The 13607-nt window shown below is 38.9% G+C and overlaps 1 protein-coding gene and 1 non-coding gene across 2 annotated transcripts; both read left to right on the plus strand.

Moving 5' to 3' along the window:
• The first annotated feature begins 1639 nt into the window (after positions 1-1639).
• On the plus strand, positions 1640-1770 carry LOC133091606 (small nucleolar RNA SNORA70). The gene has a single exon (XR_009700940.1). It is a non-coding gene; the product is annotated as a small nucleolar RNA SNORA70 (small nucleolar RNA).
• A 46-nt stretch (positions 1771-1816) lies between these two features.
• LOC133089682 (large ribosomal subunit protein uL16-like) lies at positions 1817-2201 on the plus strand. Its single transcript, XM_061187779.1, has one exon. The coding sequence runs from the start codon at positions 1828-1830 to the stop codon at positions 2170-2172; it is 345 nt and encodes a 114-aa protein (XP_061043762.1). The 5' UTR covers positions 1817-1827; the 3' UTR covers positions 2173-2201.
• The last annotated feature ends 11406 nt before the right edge of the window (positions 2202-13607 follow it).

Raw genomic sequence — 13607 nt, forward strand, 5'->3', positions numbered from 1 at the left:
TTTGATCACCCACACCTGTAAAATAATTTTGAATTAGTTAACAATATTTTAAAATTAGGAAATCCCACCCCAAAATCTGGATTTCTACTTTCTCTTGAAAAATCTGAGAACCAGATATCACTGGGCCTGTGATCCCACACAGGCACAATCACCAGGAGCAGAGCAGACATCAGCAACTCTTTCTTTAGATGGGTACATGCCCCCTAGTTCACTGCACCTTCCATGTCGCCTGTTGTCCTTCACCTGGTTTGTTTCACTCATCTACCTGATCTGACTGCCCTTTGTTGGCCAAGAGTTCCATCCTCCACTCCCTCACTTTTCAGTCTGCACAGTCTTCTATGTATTCCACAATATTCCAATATCATCAGATTGTCATGGTTTTCACTGCAATCCAAATGCTGGTGACTGAAGATTGCTATGACCAGCCCTGACATTTGATTGAGCTTCAGATCATACCTTTTCTTCTACCATCAAGAAATTGCCCCTTTACCTACTGCCCCTAACAAAGGGATGCCCCTCACTCTGCTTGTTTCCTCACACAGATTCCTTCCAAATCAGAATCTCATAGGAATAAATCTGATTGGTGAAACTAAGTCCCCAACAAGGGAAGCTGGGAAATGCAGGGTTAAATTTTAAATTGGGAAAGTATAATTCAGCATAGAGAAGTATAAAGTAGAGGGAGTGTCCCAGAGATCTTGGCAGCCACAATGACAGGTAAATACCACGAGATAATCTAAACAAAGATAGTTACAAAGTTGTTAAAAGTAGAACTGCAAGTGGCTGAAGCCAGAGGGAAAGTATAGAATTCATCAACATCAGCAAGGTTCAAGAGTATTTTCTCAGAAGCACTCAACAACCAGGAAGCTGTTCCCAATCTACTACCAGTCAAATACTCCACCCAATAAAATGGCTGCTGCCAAACACTCTGCGTTATACCAACACAATTCAGAGGAACATGTGGAGGGCAGAGAAATAGAACAGAGAACAACAACATCAGACAGAGAAGCAATTTCCCAAATAATGAACAGCAATCAGCATTTAGCAGAATGTTTTGCAAGGGAAGGCTTTCTGTTCTCCAGCCTCTAGTGGACCAGAGCAGGAGCTCATACTTAGAAATATGTGACTGAGGAGTCTGATCTCAACCTCAAGCAAAGACTGGTAGAAAACTAAGAATTCTCTGACATTAGCAAAGATCCTTATATGGGAATGTCCGATCTCCAACACTGATGACATGGGACAGAGATCTAGGTGACAAAAGAAAAAGGACCAGATCAAGATACACATTTCCCTTCACCAATATCCAGGGGCAGAGGGAATGAATATAAACTAAATCAACACTTTAAAGTTGTTTTATTTGATTTACTGATTTTTTAATCTGTTTAAAATTCTCCTGAAGTGCTTTCCATTTTATGGGCCAGAATTACACCTCAACAAAAACCCACAGGTATCATTTATTTATAGTTGGGAATCAACTATAATTATTTCAAAAATCTTATATATGACCTCAGTATTAAATTAACACAAAGTTCCAATAATTAATTAGAAAGAAAACAGAAACAAATTTATATCTATATATAATAAATCAATATAAAATCCAGAATTTGTCAGAGAAATATTGCACCTTTAAAAATTAGCCAAGATACAGTTAAGCCGACTGTGCTCTTCTCCCTGTGGGGGCCCGGTGCGCAGTGGCTGCAGACAGCAGCCTCCTCGGTAGCGTATGCAGCCTGTTGCCTGTATGGGTTGCCCTAAGGGACCTTGGAGACAGCCCTTTCCAGTGGACATTAACGACTGGCATGCTGTCCCCAATCTAGGCTCCAGACAGGTATGCGTGGTGCCTTTGGAAAGCCCCAGGGCACAGTGGCCAGGGTCCACATTGGCCAGGTCATAATGTCCATCCGCACCAAGCTGCAGATCAAGGAGCATGTGATTGAGGCCCCCCGCAGGGCCAAGTTCACGTTCCCTGGCCGCCAGAAGATCCACATCTCCAAGAAGTGGGGATTTACTAAGTTTATTGCAGATGAATTTGAAAACATGGTGGCAGAAAAGCGGCTCATCCCAGATGGCTGTGGGGTCAAGTACATCCCTAATCGTAACCCCTTGGACAAATGGCGGGCCCTGCACTTGTGGGAGCCTTGGCGCTGCCCCCTCCCTACCCATGCCCACCAATAAACCCTACTTTCTTGTCCCTGTAAAAAAAAAAAAAAAAAAAAATTAGCCAAGATGTCCAGAATAGATAAATATATAGAGACAGAAGGATTAGTGGTCGTCCAGGACTGGGGGAATGGGACATAAATTGGGAGGGCGAGGGGGTGACTGCTAGTGGGTACAGGATTTTTTTTGAAGGATTGAACATGTGCTAAAATTGATTGTGGTGATGACTGCAAAACTCCGTGAATATATAAACACCACTGAATTGTACACTTTAAATAAATGAATTGTATGGTATATGAATTTTATCTCAATGAAGCTGGTTTTTTTAAAAAATAACTTCCAAGATAATTTAAATGGAAGAATTTCATAGTTTTGCTTACTTTTAAAATTGTTTTAGGGACTTCCCTGGTGGTGCAGTGGTTAAGACTCTGCCTCCCAGGGACTTCCCTGGTGGCGCAGTGGTTAAGAATCCGCCTGCCAATGCAGGAGACAAGGGTTCGAGCCCTGGTCCTGGAAGATCCCACATGCCACGGAGCAACTGAGCCCGTGTGCCTAGAGCCTGTGCTCCACAACAAGAGAAGCCACTGCAATTAGAAGCCTGCACACTGCAACAAAGAGTAGCCCCCGCTTGCCGCAACTAGAGAAAGCCTGCACGCAGCAACAAAGACCCAACGCAGCCATAAATAAATAAATAAATAAATAAATTTATTTAAAAAAAAAAGAATCTGCCTCCCAATGCAGGGGACTCGGGTTCGATCCCTGGTCAGGGAACTAGATCCCACATGCATGCCACAACTAAGGAGCCCACGAGTCACAACTAAGACCCGGCACAACCAAAAATAAATAAATAAAATAAATAAAATTAAAAAGTAAATAAAATAAAATTGTTTTAGTTTTACAAGAATCGATTTTAAAAGATACACATTATTACATCTTAACACATTCTAGTTGTGTACTCATATTTACTCTAGATTTCTATGCCCTTAAATATCAGTTTTGATGGTGGTAAATATAAACCAAGTATTGAAATTATAACTCTAGAAAATTTAGTCATTTTAGCTTCAGTAGAAATCTTTTCATGAATTAATAATACTCCATACTTTCATCCCAGTTTTATTGCCATAGAGATGGTGAGAAATGGAGTCAGAATTCTATGGGAAAAAAAGACTTAATTTACCAATGCAAGTTTCTTTTAACATTACTAAGAAAATTCTAGACTTGGTAAATGATAAAAATCCCAGTCTTATCATATCCTACTTTTCACTGAAAACATTTAAGATAAAATTAAAAGAACAATAATTAATAAATTCATATAAAAACTTTACCCAAAGAGAGAATAATTTTGGTTCCACCTGGCTGCTAACACAGTCAAACAGTCTTAAGGCAAATAATTATGTTATCACATGTTTTTATTGATGTGCTGCCAATTTCTATCAGCACAGAAGTTAATTTTTTCCCCTTTTGGGTGTAAAGTGATGCTAGAAAAGAGAATTATCAGTATACAAGAGTTTAATCTGTAGTCATATTTTAGTGTTGCTTATTATACTTCATCTTGGAAATGAAAAGCTTGCAACTTTTTTGGCAAATATATTTATGCACACTCATTCTTTCTGATTAGAGCAAATTATTCCTTAAGAAAAATTTTCACTCCACAAATAAATATGCTTTATTTTCCACTTAGAAATTCAGTGGAAAATTAGACTCTACCATCTGAATGCTAGTTTTCTTTATTTAAATTAAATTAAATTGTTTTTCACGAATTACGGTTTTAAAATTGCAGCTTTCCCTTTCAGAATGTGAAAGAAGGAAAGAGTTAACTATGTCTTTTCTCCTTTATACGATCTTGATCTTTCGTAAAATCCTCCAATCTTAACTCAGATTCTTATTCTTTAGTTACAGTTGGGTGTGTGCTTTTTTTTTTTTAAAGATTTTAATTTGATCATTCGATTCCTTTGGGGAGAGGGACTTGAGAATTTATGCAAACACTTTCTTGTTTATCTAGAATATTAATTATATATCTCAAAATATGATATACAACGTACTAAGGCAATGATGCATATGCATATATAATGAGAGAATCTTCCCTTAAAACTCTACTTCAATTCATATAGGGTTCCCATAATCACCCAAAGCTAGTTGGGGTTTGGACAGACAAAGGTTACTAATAGCTTACCTGTCAAGAGAAACACATACACTTTTTGCTCCATCTTGGAATTTGCCCGGAGGATTTTAAGGCAGGCAACACTAAGTATGCTGATTATTCTTTTTGCACTTCCACTCCCACCCATTCTCCATCCTCTTCTCTCCTGCTCTGTGTCCTCGAAGGCTGAGCCCTACAGAATGCCCCCGTGGGGGCTGGTTTCCCTCTAGGTCTGGCCAGGTCAATGAGAAAAAAGCAGAGGATGGGAGGAAAGAGATGTGGGGTACGGGTTCCCTGCTCGCTCCCTGTTTCAGCACCAACTCTCTGGTAGTCGCTGCTTCCCTCCATGACCATCCAGGAGAAGCAGGGCGGCCCAATCTATACATTTCCAGTTCCCTTTGAGTCCAGAAACTCTATTTCTTGCTCTCGTTCTTCTCTAAGGAAAGTAAGGTCTTCCTATTTTTACTTGTCTAGGTGCCATTGCTTGCTTATTCCCTTACCCCTGCAACACCACTGATAGGAGTCCTATCCTGTGTGAAGGTTCTGATCAAACTCTCTGGCCAGGGACCGGGCATGGATTCTCTCTTCCTGCCTCAACCTGACAGACACAGGAGTCTTCTAAGACTTCCTATTCAGACCTGATTTTTGGTTGATCAATCCTGAATTCATATAGGAAAAGGGGGGAAGAAAACACTCAGGAAAAGAAGAGTTTCTCTGGCACAGCCTGATATGACTGCTTCTCAGTTTGATCTGCCTCATTTCATTGAAAAACACTGCTTTTGCTAACACTGCTTCTAAACTTTGGATCCTTACCCAATACACGTGAACGTGTGCATTTTTAGGGTACATAATTCAGTGAATACCGCAGTTGGACACTCAAATTGGAATAGCAGCAAAGACAGGCAACTTCCACTGAAAACCAAAAGACGTTTCCTGAGTCCTCTTCACTTGTTATATCAGCACACTCCAGTTTTAGGGCTAAAGCAATCTATTCCACCACCCTCTGTTCAGACTTGTGTCCAGGACCATGGCACCAATCTATTTGAAAGCCCAAGTTTTTCAATTGTGTTTTTGATAATGAGTCTGCTATGAGCACTGCTTTATTTCCTTGCTCAACTGAGGAGAAAAGCCTAGACTCAGAATCTGCTACATTTTTGGATCAACAAAGGAGCTTTTCCTATTTAAATAATGGAAAGAATCATTATAATAAAAGCAGTGAGGTCATAGTCAATGTATTAATTACCACAAGTAGGTTAAATAAATTCAAATTACTAAGACAAACGTATTTACTACTTTAAGTGAATAAATGTAATTTTGTATAACAAATATTCTAACACATACAGTTTCTTAAACATGCCTGGAGATTAACATAACCTGAAGTTTATAGGTTGCAATTGTTAACCAAAAATCTTTTATATTTAGAAGCTGCATATCACAGAAGATTTCCTTATAAATGTTAATGACATTTATAAAGAAATATAATTGGTTTAAAAGAGACAAAATTGGTACAAAGTTAAAGTGGAAGAGCTTTGCTTCTCCTCCCACCCACCCTAGGTTGAAGGTTATTTGTACATCATGTTCTTAAAACCACTTATGCACTTTTTTAAAAAAAAGGCATGTGTGTTTGATTCGAATAAGAAATGCATACACGTGTTAGTAAATTCAAAGGGAACAAAAGGATATCTAGGGAACAGAATGTTTCTCTCCCACCCCTATATCCTGGTCACCAAGTTCCCCTCCTCTGAAGCAATGAATGGTACCAGTTTCCTGTATATTTTTCAGAAATACTCAGTGCATAAGCAAGCATGTACCTGTATTTTTGTTTTGTTTTGTTCTGCATAAAAGGTGCCATACTGAAATTTTTTTGTGCAGTTTGCTTTGTCCACTTTTTATATCTTATAAGATATAGATTGTTCCATATCAGTATAGAGCTGGCTCATTTTTAAAAAAAAGAAGATAAAGTGTTAAAAGACATAGATGTACCACAACTTAGGCTATTTTTTAAGACCTTTCTTGTTTTGGGTATCCTGTGCTAGCTATTCATCAACACTTTATTTTTCCCTCACCTTTTATTTACTGTTCACCTTCTTGATTTATTTGTTTGTTTTCACTTATATAGCGGAAAAGGTAAGAACAAATGTGATGATGATGATGACCTAAGGATATAGGAGGGTGAAGAGACAATTTGCTTTCATGAGGATTTTTCAGTGGTGTACTGGGAAGTGTGATTTAACAATAAGTTTTCCAGGGAGAAAAAGCCCTGCTTGGTGGCATTTGCTGATCATTGTATCATAGTCAGTTTCAAGCTACCAATGTGATGCCACTGAACCCAGAGTTGGGAAGAGATATGCACCATTCTATAGTATTTTTACTGAACAGATACAAGAGAATTAACCTCATCATTATAGATAATAGTAAAATGATTAGGAAGTGATGGGTTTTAAAATATGTATTACTTTTGTTCTGGTATAATTTAACTAATACACCTATACTTACATAGCTTAATTTTGAATAACAGCTTGTTAACGTCTAACAATTGGCTTACAAAATTCCTGAAAATATTACAATCAGCTCTCATGAGCTGGTATGCACCAGCTCTAGCAGGCCTCTAATTGTGTTTATCCTCATTGAACAGGTACCCACATTAGCATATGTCTAAAGATATCTTCTCTTGACTCATAATCATCTCAAATTTAATATGTCCAAAAGCAAAATCCTGATTACCCCCTATCCTCAAACCCCTTTCTTCCAATTGCTCCAGTCAGAAACCTTGGAATCATCCTTGACTCTTTTCTTTCATACACACTACATCTAATCTGTCTGTAAATCCTGTTGGCTCTACTTTCACAATATGTCCAGTATCCAACCACTTCTCATCACCTCCACTGACACCACCTTGGTCCCTCTTGTATGCCAACACCTTGGATGTTGTCTAGCACATAACTAGAACTGAACAAATATTCATTGAATGAATAAAGGTATGAATGCAAGGCAGAATATTTTGAAAAAAAGTAATCTCATTTTTATGTGTTTTAACTTTCCTTTGTCATTACCCAATCAAAAATCTGCAATGGGCCCTTATTTTCTAGAAAACTGTTTGCAATTTGTAAGCCAGTGACTTTTCACAAATCCACATATGCACCAAACATTATAATATGTCTGGTAACAGATGAACATCCATTTTTTCCCTATGTCTGTAGATGCTTTGGTGGTAAGTAGAACACAAATTTATTTTTAAATACTATTAAATTTATCGTAGCTTTTTTGTCATTATACAGTTTTTCAGAAAAATCCCAAAAGTATGATTACAAAGGAGTCCTTGTACTGGAAAAAAAAAAAGAAAAAGAAAAAGCTAATCTAGGGGAAGAAGTCCAAAATCAATTGCATTTAATTTTAAAACTCACTAATTAAAATTGTGCTGGGTGATACCTATAGTACAGAGAGGTGTGCCTGACTTTGTGAGTGATAACAACATGAATAGGACATATCCTTGGTCTTATAAAAATTTTAATCTACTTGGGAGATAGACACAATTCAAAATAATTCTACCATGAGTTCTACTGTGAAAAGAATACAAAGTACTATGAGGCTATCTGAAAAAGAGATCAATTCTACCTAGAGGAAAAAGGCTTATCATCAGAAGAGGTGGAGACAGTCTGAGCTGGGCCTTAAAGGCTGGATAGCTAGGAGGTAGAAACACATTCCAAGCAAAGGGAAAAGGTTGAGTTAAAGAATGGGCATGAAAGTGAAGAGTGTACTCAGAGAGGCCCTGTAGAATGGTTTTTATGGCTGAAGGTATATAATTGTAAGGCATGGAATGGTAGGATAAGCTAGAAAGATAAGTTGCAGTCAAATTGCTGTGGGCTAGGCTGATGAATTTGGTCTTTGTTCTGCAAGTGAAAAGCAGCCATTAAAGTTTTTCAATTGCATTCAACAAATATCTATAAGTACCTAATATGTAACTAGCCATGATCCAGGTACTAGAGATGCAGTGGCCACCAAGAGAGATAAGATATTGTCTACCCTCAGCCTTTGAGCAAGAGAATGATGTCACCTGATCTATATTTTTGGAAGATAAATCCACAGAAAAGATTGACTAATTTCTTAGTTTTGCAGTCACTTGTAAGAGGAAATTATTTTGGACAGATAAAATATATTCACTATAAACAATTCCCCTCACCTGTAATTCCCTCCAACCCCTTTTATAGGGAAGATAGAGTCAAAAACAGAGTTTTTTCTTATAGAGAGGGATGAGGAGCAGGAGGCTTGTTATAAGTTGAATTGTGTCCTCTGAGAATTAATATGTAGAAGTTCTACTCTCAATAGCTCAGAATGTGACCTTATTTGGAAATAGGGTCACTGCAAATGTAGTTAAGATGAGTCCATTTAGGGTGGACCCCAATTCAATATGACTTGAGTCCTCATAAAAAGGGAAATTTGGATGGAGATGCACACCGGGAGAACGCCATGTGAAGGTGAAAGCTGAGATTAGGGTAATGCTTCTACAAGGCAAGGAATGTCAAAAATAGCCAGCAAACCACCAGAAGCGAAATCCATGGAACAGAGTCCCCATCACAGCCCTGAGAAGGAACCAGTCCTACCCATACCTTGATCTTGGAGTTCTAGCCTCTAGAACTGTGAGACAATAAATTTCTGTTCTTTAAACCACCCAGTTTGTGGTATTTATGTCAGTTCTTGCAAGCTTATAGAAGGATGAAGGCTATAATTTTCCACATTAGAAAAGGAATAGAGAAAGATCTCTGTTGGCTTGGTGAAATCAGAGTGGTGAAGGCTGAGTCTGTAAAGCTGGACAGGGTTCTTGAAAGGTAAAGGGGAAGACAACACACTAAAAAGGAACTTTGAGGGGAAGAATAGAAAAGTCTAATAGGAATGTTCAATAAAACCTTGCTGTGTGGTATGTGATGTCATTCTCTTCTTCAGCTCCCCCGAAAGCATTCAGTAAAATCTACATTATTCACTTTCTTAGGTGATTTAGATTTGAACTTTTAGATGAAGCAAAAACCATGTTCACCTGGTTCAAGGTGAACACTCAATGACAAGGTTTCCCACTGTGCCCTCTCATAACTACAACAGAGCCTCATTCATTTCAGAGATATTGATTAAGCACCAACTCTGAGTCAGACACAGTGTCAGGTATGTAGAATTCAGTAATAAACAAGATAGGCACAATCCCTGCCCTCACGGAGCTTAAAATCTAGTGAGACAGAGACAATAGGGACTTCCCTGGCGGTCCAGTGGTTAAGACTCTGTGCTTCCAGTGCAGGGGGCACAGGTTCAATCCCTGGTTGGGGAACTAAGATCCCACATGCTGTGCTGTGCGGCCAGAACATTAAAAAAAAAAAAAAAAAAGATAGACAATAAATAATTCATCATGTTTCTATTAAAATTACTATTGGTTTGAGTAGTTTCACTTATACAAGTAGTATGTGTAAAGGCAAAGTATAGGATACTGTAATAATATGTAGCCTAGGGACTTCCCTTGTGGTCCATTGGTTAAGAATCCATCTTGCAATGCAGGGGATGACAGTTCAATCCCTGGTCTTGGAACTAAGATCCCACATGCTGTGGGGCAAGTAAGCCCACGTACCACAACTACAGAGCCCACGCGCTCTGGAGCCTGTGCACCACAACTGGAGAGAAGCCTGCGCGCCGCAATGAAGAGCCTGTGCCCCGCAATGAAAGATCCTGCGTGCCACAACTAAGACCCCATGCAGCCAAAAATAAATAAATTAATTAAAATAATAATAATAATAATGATATGTAGTCTAACCTAGGCTGGCGAGCCGCTAAAGCTGAGACTTGAAGGTTGAGGAGGGAGTAGCTGGCAGTGGTAGCCTGGGGAGGGCTGGGGGTGGTAATGACGACTTTCCCACACAGACGGAAACAGTGATAACTCTGAAGGATCACAGAGCTTGGTTTATTTGACAAACAGCAAGCAGGTCATTGAGTTTGAAACTCAGTGGGGAAGGCAGAGAAAGGTAGAAAATGAAGCTGGAGAGGTGAGTGCCAGATCATGCAGAAATTTGTAGGATTTTAAATTTTATCTGAAGAGCAATCGCAAACCATTAAGAAATTCAAGCAGGTCAAGGATACCATCAAATTTCAGTTATAAAAATTCTATTGTCCACAGAATTGGGGAAGAGGGATTGAGGAAGAGGGAAGAGAAAGAGGGGAGAGGAGGGACATGACCACTGTTGGCTTCTGCTTTAGGTTATTTGAGGAAACCCCACAGCCTCCTTGTGTTCTGCCTACATGGGGATTGCTGCTTCCCATGCCAGCCATGCCCTAAGATGCTGAAGAAACTCCTTGGTTGTTCTCTTTGGAGAAAGTAGAAACAAGGTAAATATATTAAAGAATGAGATCTTTCTTGTAAAGTCTCCTTATTCTCCTTTGTGTTTTCTTTCCACACCTAGGTCGTGATTTATGCCATTTCATTTTCATTGACTGGAGAGCATTGCTTATTAGACTCAGATCCACTTGCCTTTGGTAAGGACAAACAGTTGATGTTCTTTTATTTTTTATTATACCCTTACTGATGTTCCTTCCATTTGCCTTCTTTATTTTTTTCAAGATTTGATTCTAGGGGCTTCCCTGGTGGCGCAGTGGTTAAGAATCCGCCTGCCAATGCAGGGGACATGGGTTCGAGCCCTGGTCTGGGAGGATCCCATATGCCGCGGAGCAACTAAGCCCGTGCACCACAACTACTGAGCCTGCGCTCTAGAGCCTGCGAGCCACAACTACTGAGCCCACGTGCCACAACTACTGAAGCCCGCATGCCTAGAGCCCGTGCTCCGCAACAAGAGAAGCCACCGCAGTGAGAAGCCTGCGCACCGTGACGAAGAGTAGCCCCCACTTGACGCAACTAAAGAATGCCCGAGTGCAGCAAGGAAGACCCAATGCAGTCAAAAATAAATAAATTAACTAATTAATTTTTTAAAAAAAAGAAAAAAAAGATTTGATTCTACATAGAGCATTATTTAAAAACAAAAAAACTTCAAAGCAATAACTTGCAAACGTGGCAATTTTTCTTTAAAAAATTCTAAATGTTTACATTTGTTCTCTGTGCTGACTTGCAACATGCTTCAGATTCAAATGAAGGTCATATCCACAGTTTATCTGGACTATAAAGAAGATTATAAAACTAGCAACACTCTTAAGAGATACTTGTTATCTATTTGCTGTATGGACATAACATGCTCCCTCAACCTCATATTTGATCCTAGTCAATATTTTAGTTGTCCAAGGGTATCAAAGAATCAAGACTTAAAAAAAAAAAATCTCATGTTTTCTCAATACTTAAAAGTTTATCTAATGTTTCTAGAAATGTGTGAGGATGAGATATGAAAAGGAGTATGCACTTTCCCCAAGCCTAATTTTGACAGCTTAAAAAAAGAGAAGCGTCTCTTATAAAACATTATTTAGACTGAAAAGGAATCCAAACAAACCTTCAAGCCATCAGTCTGCACTTTAAACCCCTAAACTAGCCAAGGACTTGAGATTTTATGCTTCCTTTGTTGTGAAGCTACATATTATGGGATGTAATGTACCTGCCTCAAACCTTCATTTCCATTTACATGGAATTTGAAAAAGGAAACTAAATTGATGTTTTATTTGCCACACTCTAAGGAACATTGCACGTACCAGCAAACCGCCAGTCACCTAAGATAAGAGTAAGAACTTTATTTCTCCATTCAGTTATCAATATATTAGTATCTGCTAAATTCTCAACTCCCAAGTTTAGGAGCAATGTCTGTCTTTTTTTTTTTTGGCCTTGCCACGCAGCATGTGGGGATCTTAGTTCCCCGACCAGGGATCCAACCCCTGCCCCCTGCAGTGGAAACGCAGAGTCCTAACCACTGGACCACCAGGTAATTCCTTAGGAACAATGTCTGTCTTGCTTGTCACAGCTCACCTACCATTTAAGAAAGTGCTGGCACATAGTAAACCCTCAACAGATATTTGTGAAATGAACAGCTGCATAACATAACATAATTAATTATTATGTTAATAGTTTTAACATAATTCATTATTATATATTTTTTTGTATATAGTTCTTCACTCCAAAACATTGCCATCTACCTGCCTAATCTACTAGCGCATATTATTCCCCATTGTTGAACCCACATAAAGAAATTATTCAGCTTTTAGGGACTTCTCTAGTGGTCCAGTGAGTAAGACTCCACGCTCCCAATGCAGGGGGCCCGGGTTTGATCTCTGGTCAGGGAACTAGATCCCGCATGCATGCCACAACTAAGAAGTCCGAATGCCACAACTAAGACCCAGCGCAGCCAAAATAAAGAAATAAATATTTTTTAAAACACATTTAAAAGAAATTACTCAGCTTTGAAATAACTCCTTGAAGCCTCTGAGAAGTTCTAACTCTGTGGATCTATAGATATCACAATTACTAAAGTATCTATTTCTTTGACCAAGCATAGTTCCCTTTGAACTGAATTCCCCATCTAAAGTGTACAAGCCTTTCTGGTCAAAGAATTATTATTTCAGCACACACACAAAAATTAACAGCATAAAGATGATTTTAAATGACAGAATATCAACATCAAAATTCTCAAGATGAAACAAGAGAAAAAGCCATGTGCCTGACAAATGTTAAAGGGCTATGATTAAAAACAAATGATAAACTCAAGGTTTTGTGAAGTCATCCAAAATCAGAACTGAGGCTATAAACTTATTTAGATATCTTTATTATCTTACAATGTGCCAGAAGGACTTAAACGACTCCCCAGAGTATCAGACGCATACTTCCTTGAGCACTGCTTTGAGTAGCACTGATGTATTATAGCACTGTTGTCTCTGAAGTATTTCATATTAAAACTTGTGTGTGTATGTGTGTGTGTGTGTGTGTGTGTGTGTGTGTGTGTGTGTAAAACACATGGACTATTGCTTTGGTAGGCATATTTCTCCTGATGGGTCAATTGTAATACATCATCATATGCCCTACTTACTTTGCCTCCATTTGCGTGGGCATGCCAAACTCTTTCTTTTCTTGAGCATGGTAAAAGTGAAGACAGGAATTCCCTGGTGGTCCAGTGGTTAGGACTTGGTGCTTTCACTGCCTTGGCCCGGGTTCAATCCCTGGTTGGGGAATTAAGATCTTGTAAGCTGTGTGGTGTGGCCAAAAGAAAAGTGAAGCCAAAAATTGGGAGTGAGCCTTTATTTCATATTCTGGTGAATAGTTTCAGCCCATTGTCATTGATAAAAGATGTGCACATTGTAGTACTGGAAGTGATTCCATTGACTCATCAGGAGAAATATACCTACCAGAGCTGTA

This window comes from Eubalaena glacialis, chromosome 4 (assembly GCF_028564815.1).
Source record: "Eubalaena glacialis isolate mEubGla1 chromosome 4, mEubGla1.1.hap2.+ XY, whole genome shotgun sequence".
Classification (NCBI taxonomy): domain Eukaryota; kingdom Metazoa; phylum Chordata; class Mammalia; order Artiodactyla; family Balaenidae; genus Eubalaena; species Eubalaena glacialis.

Bases quoted from the DNA above. Each gene is read 5' to 3' on its own strand.
- LOC133089682 (XM_061187779.1), top strand. From the start codon at position 1,828: ATGCGTGGTGCCTTTGGAAAGCCCCAGGGCACAGTGGCCAGGGTCCAC.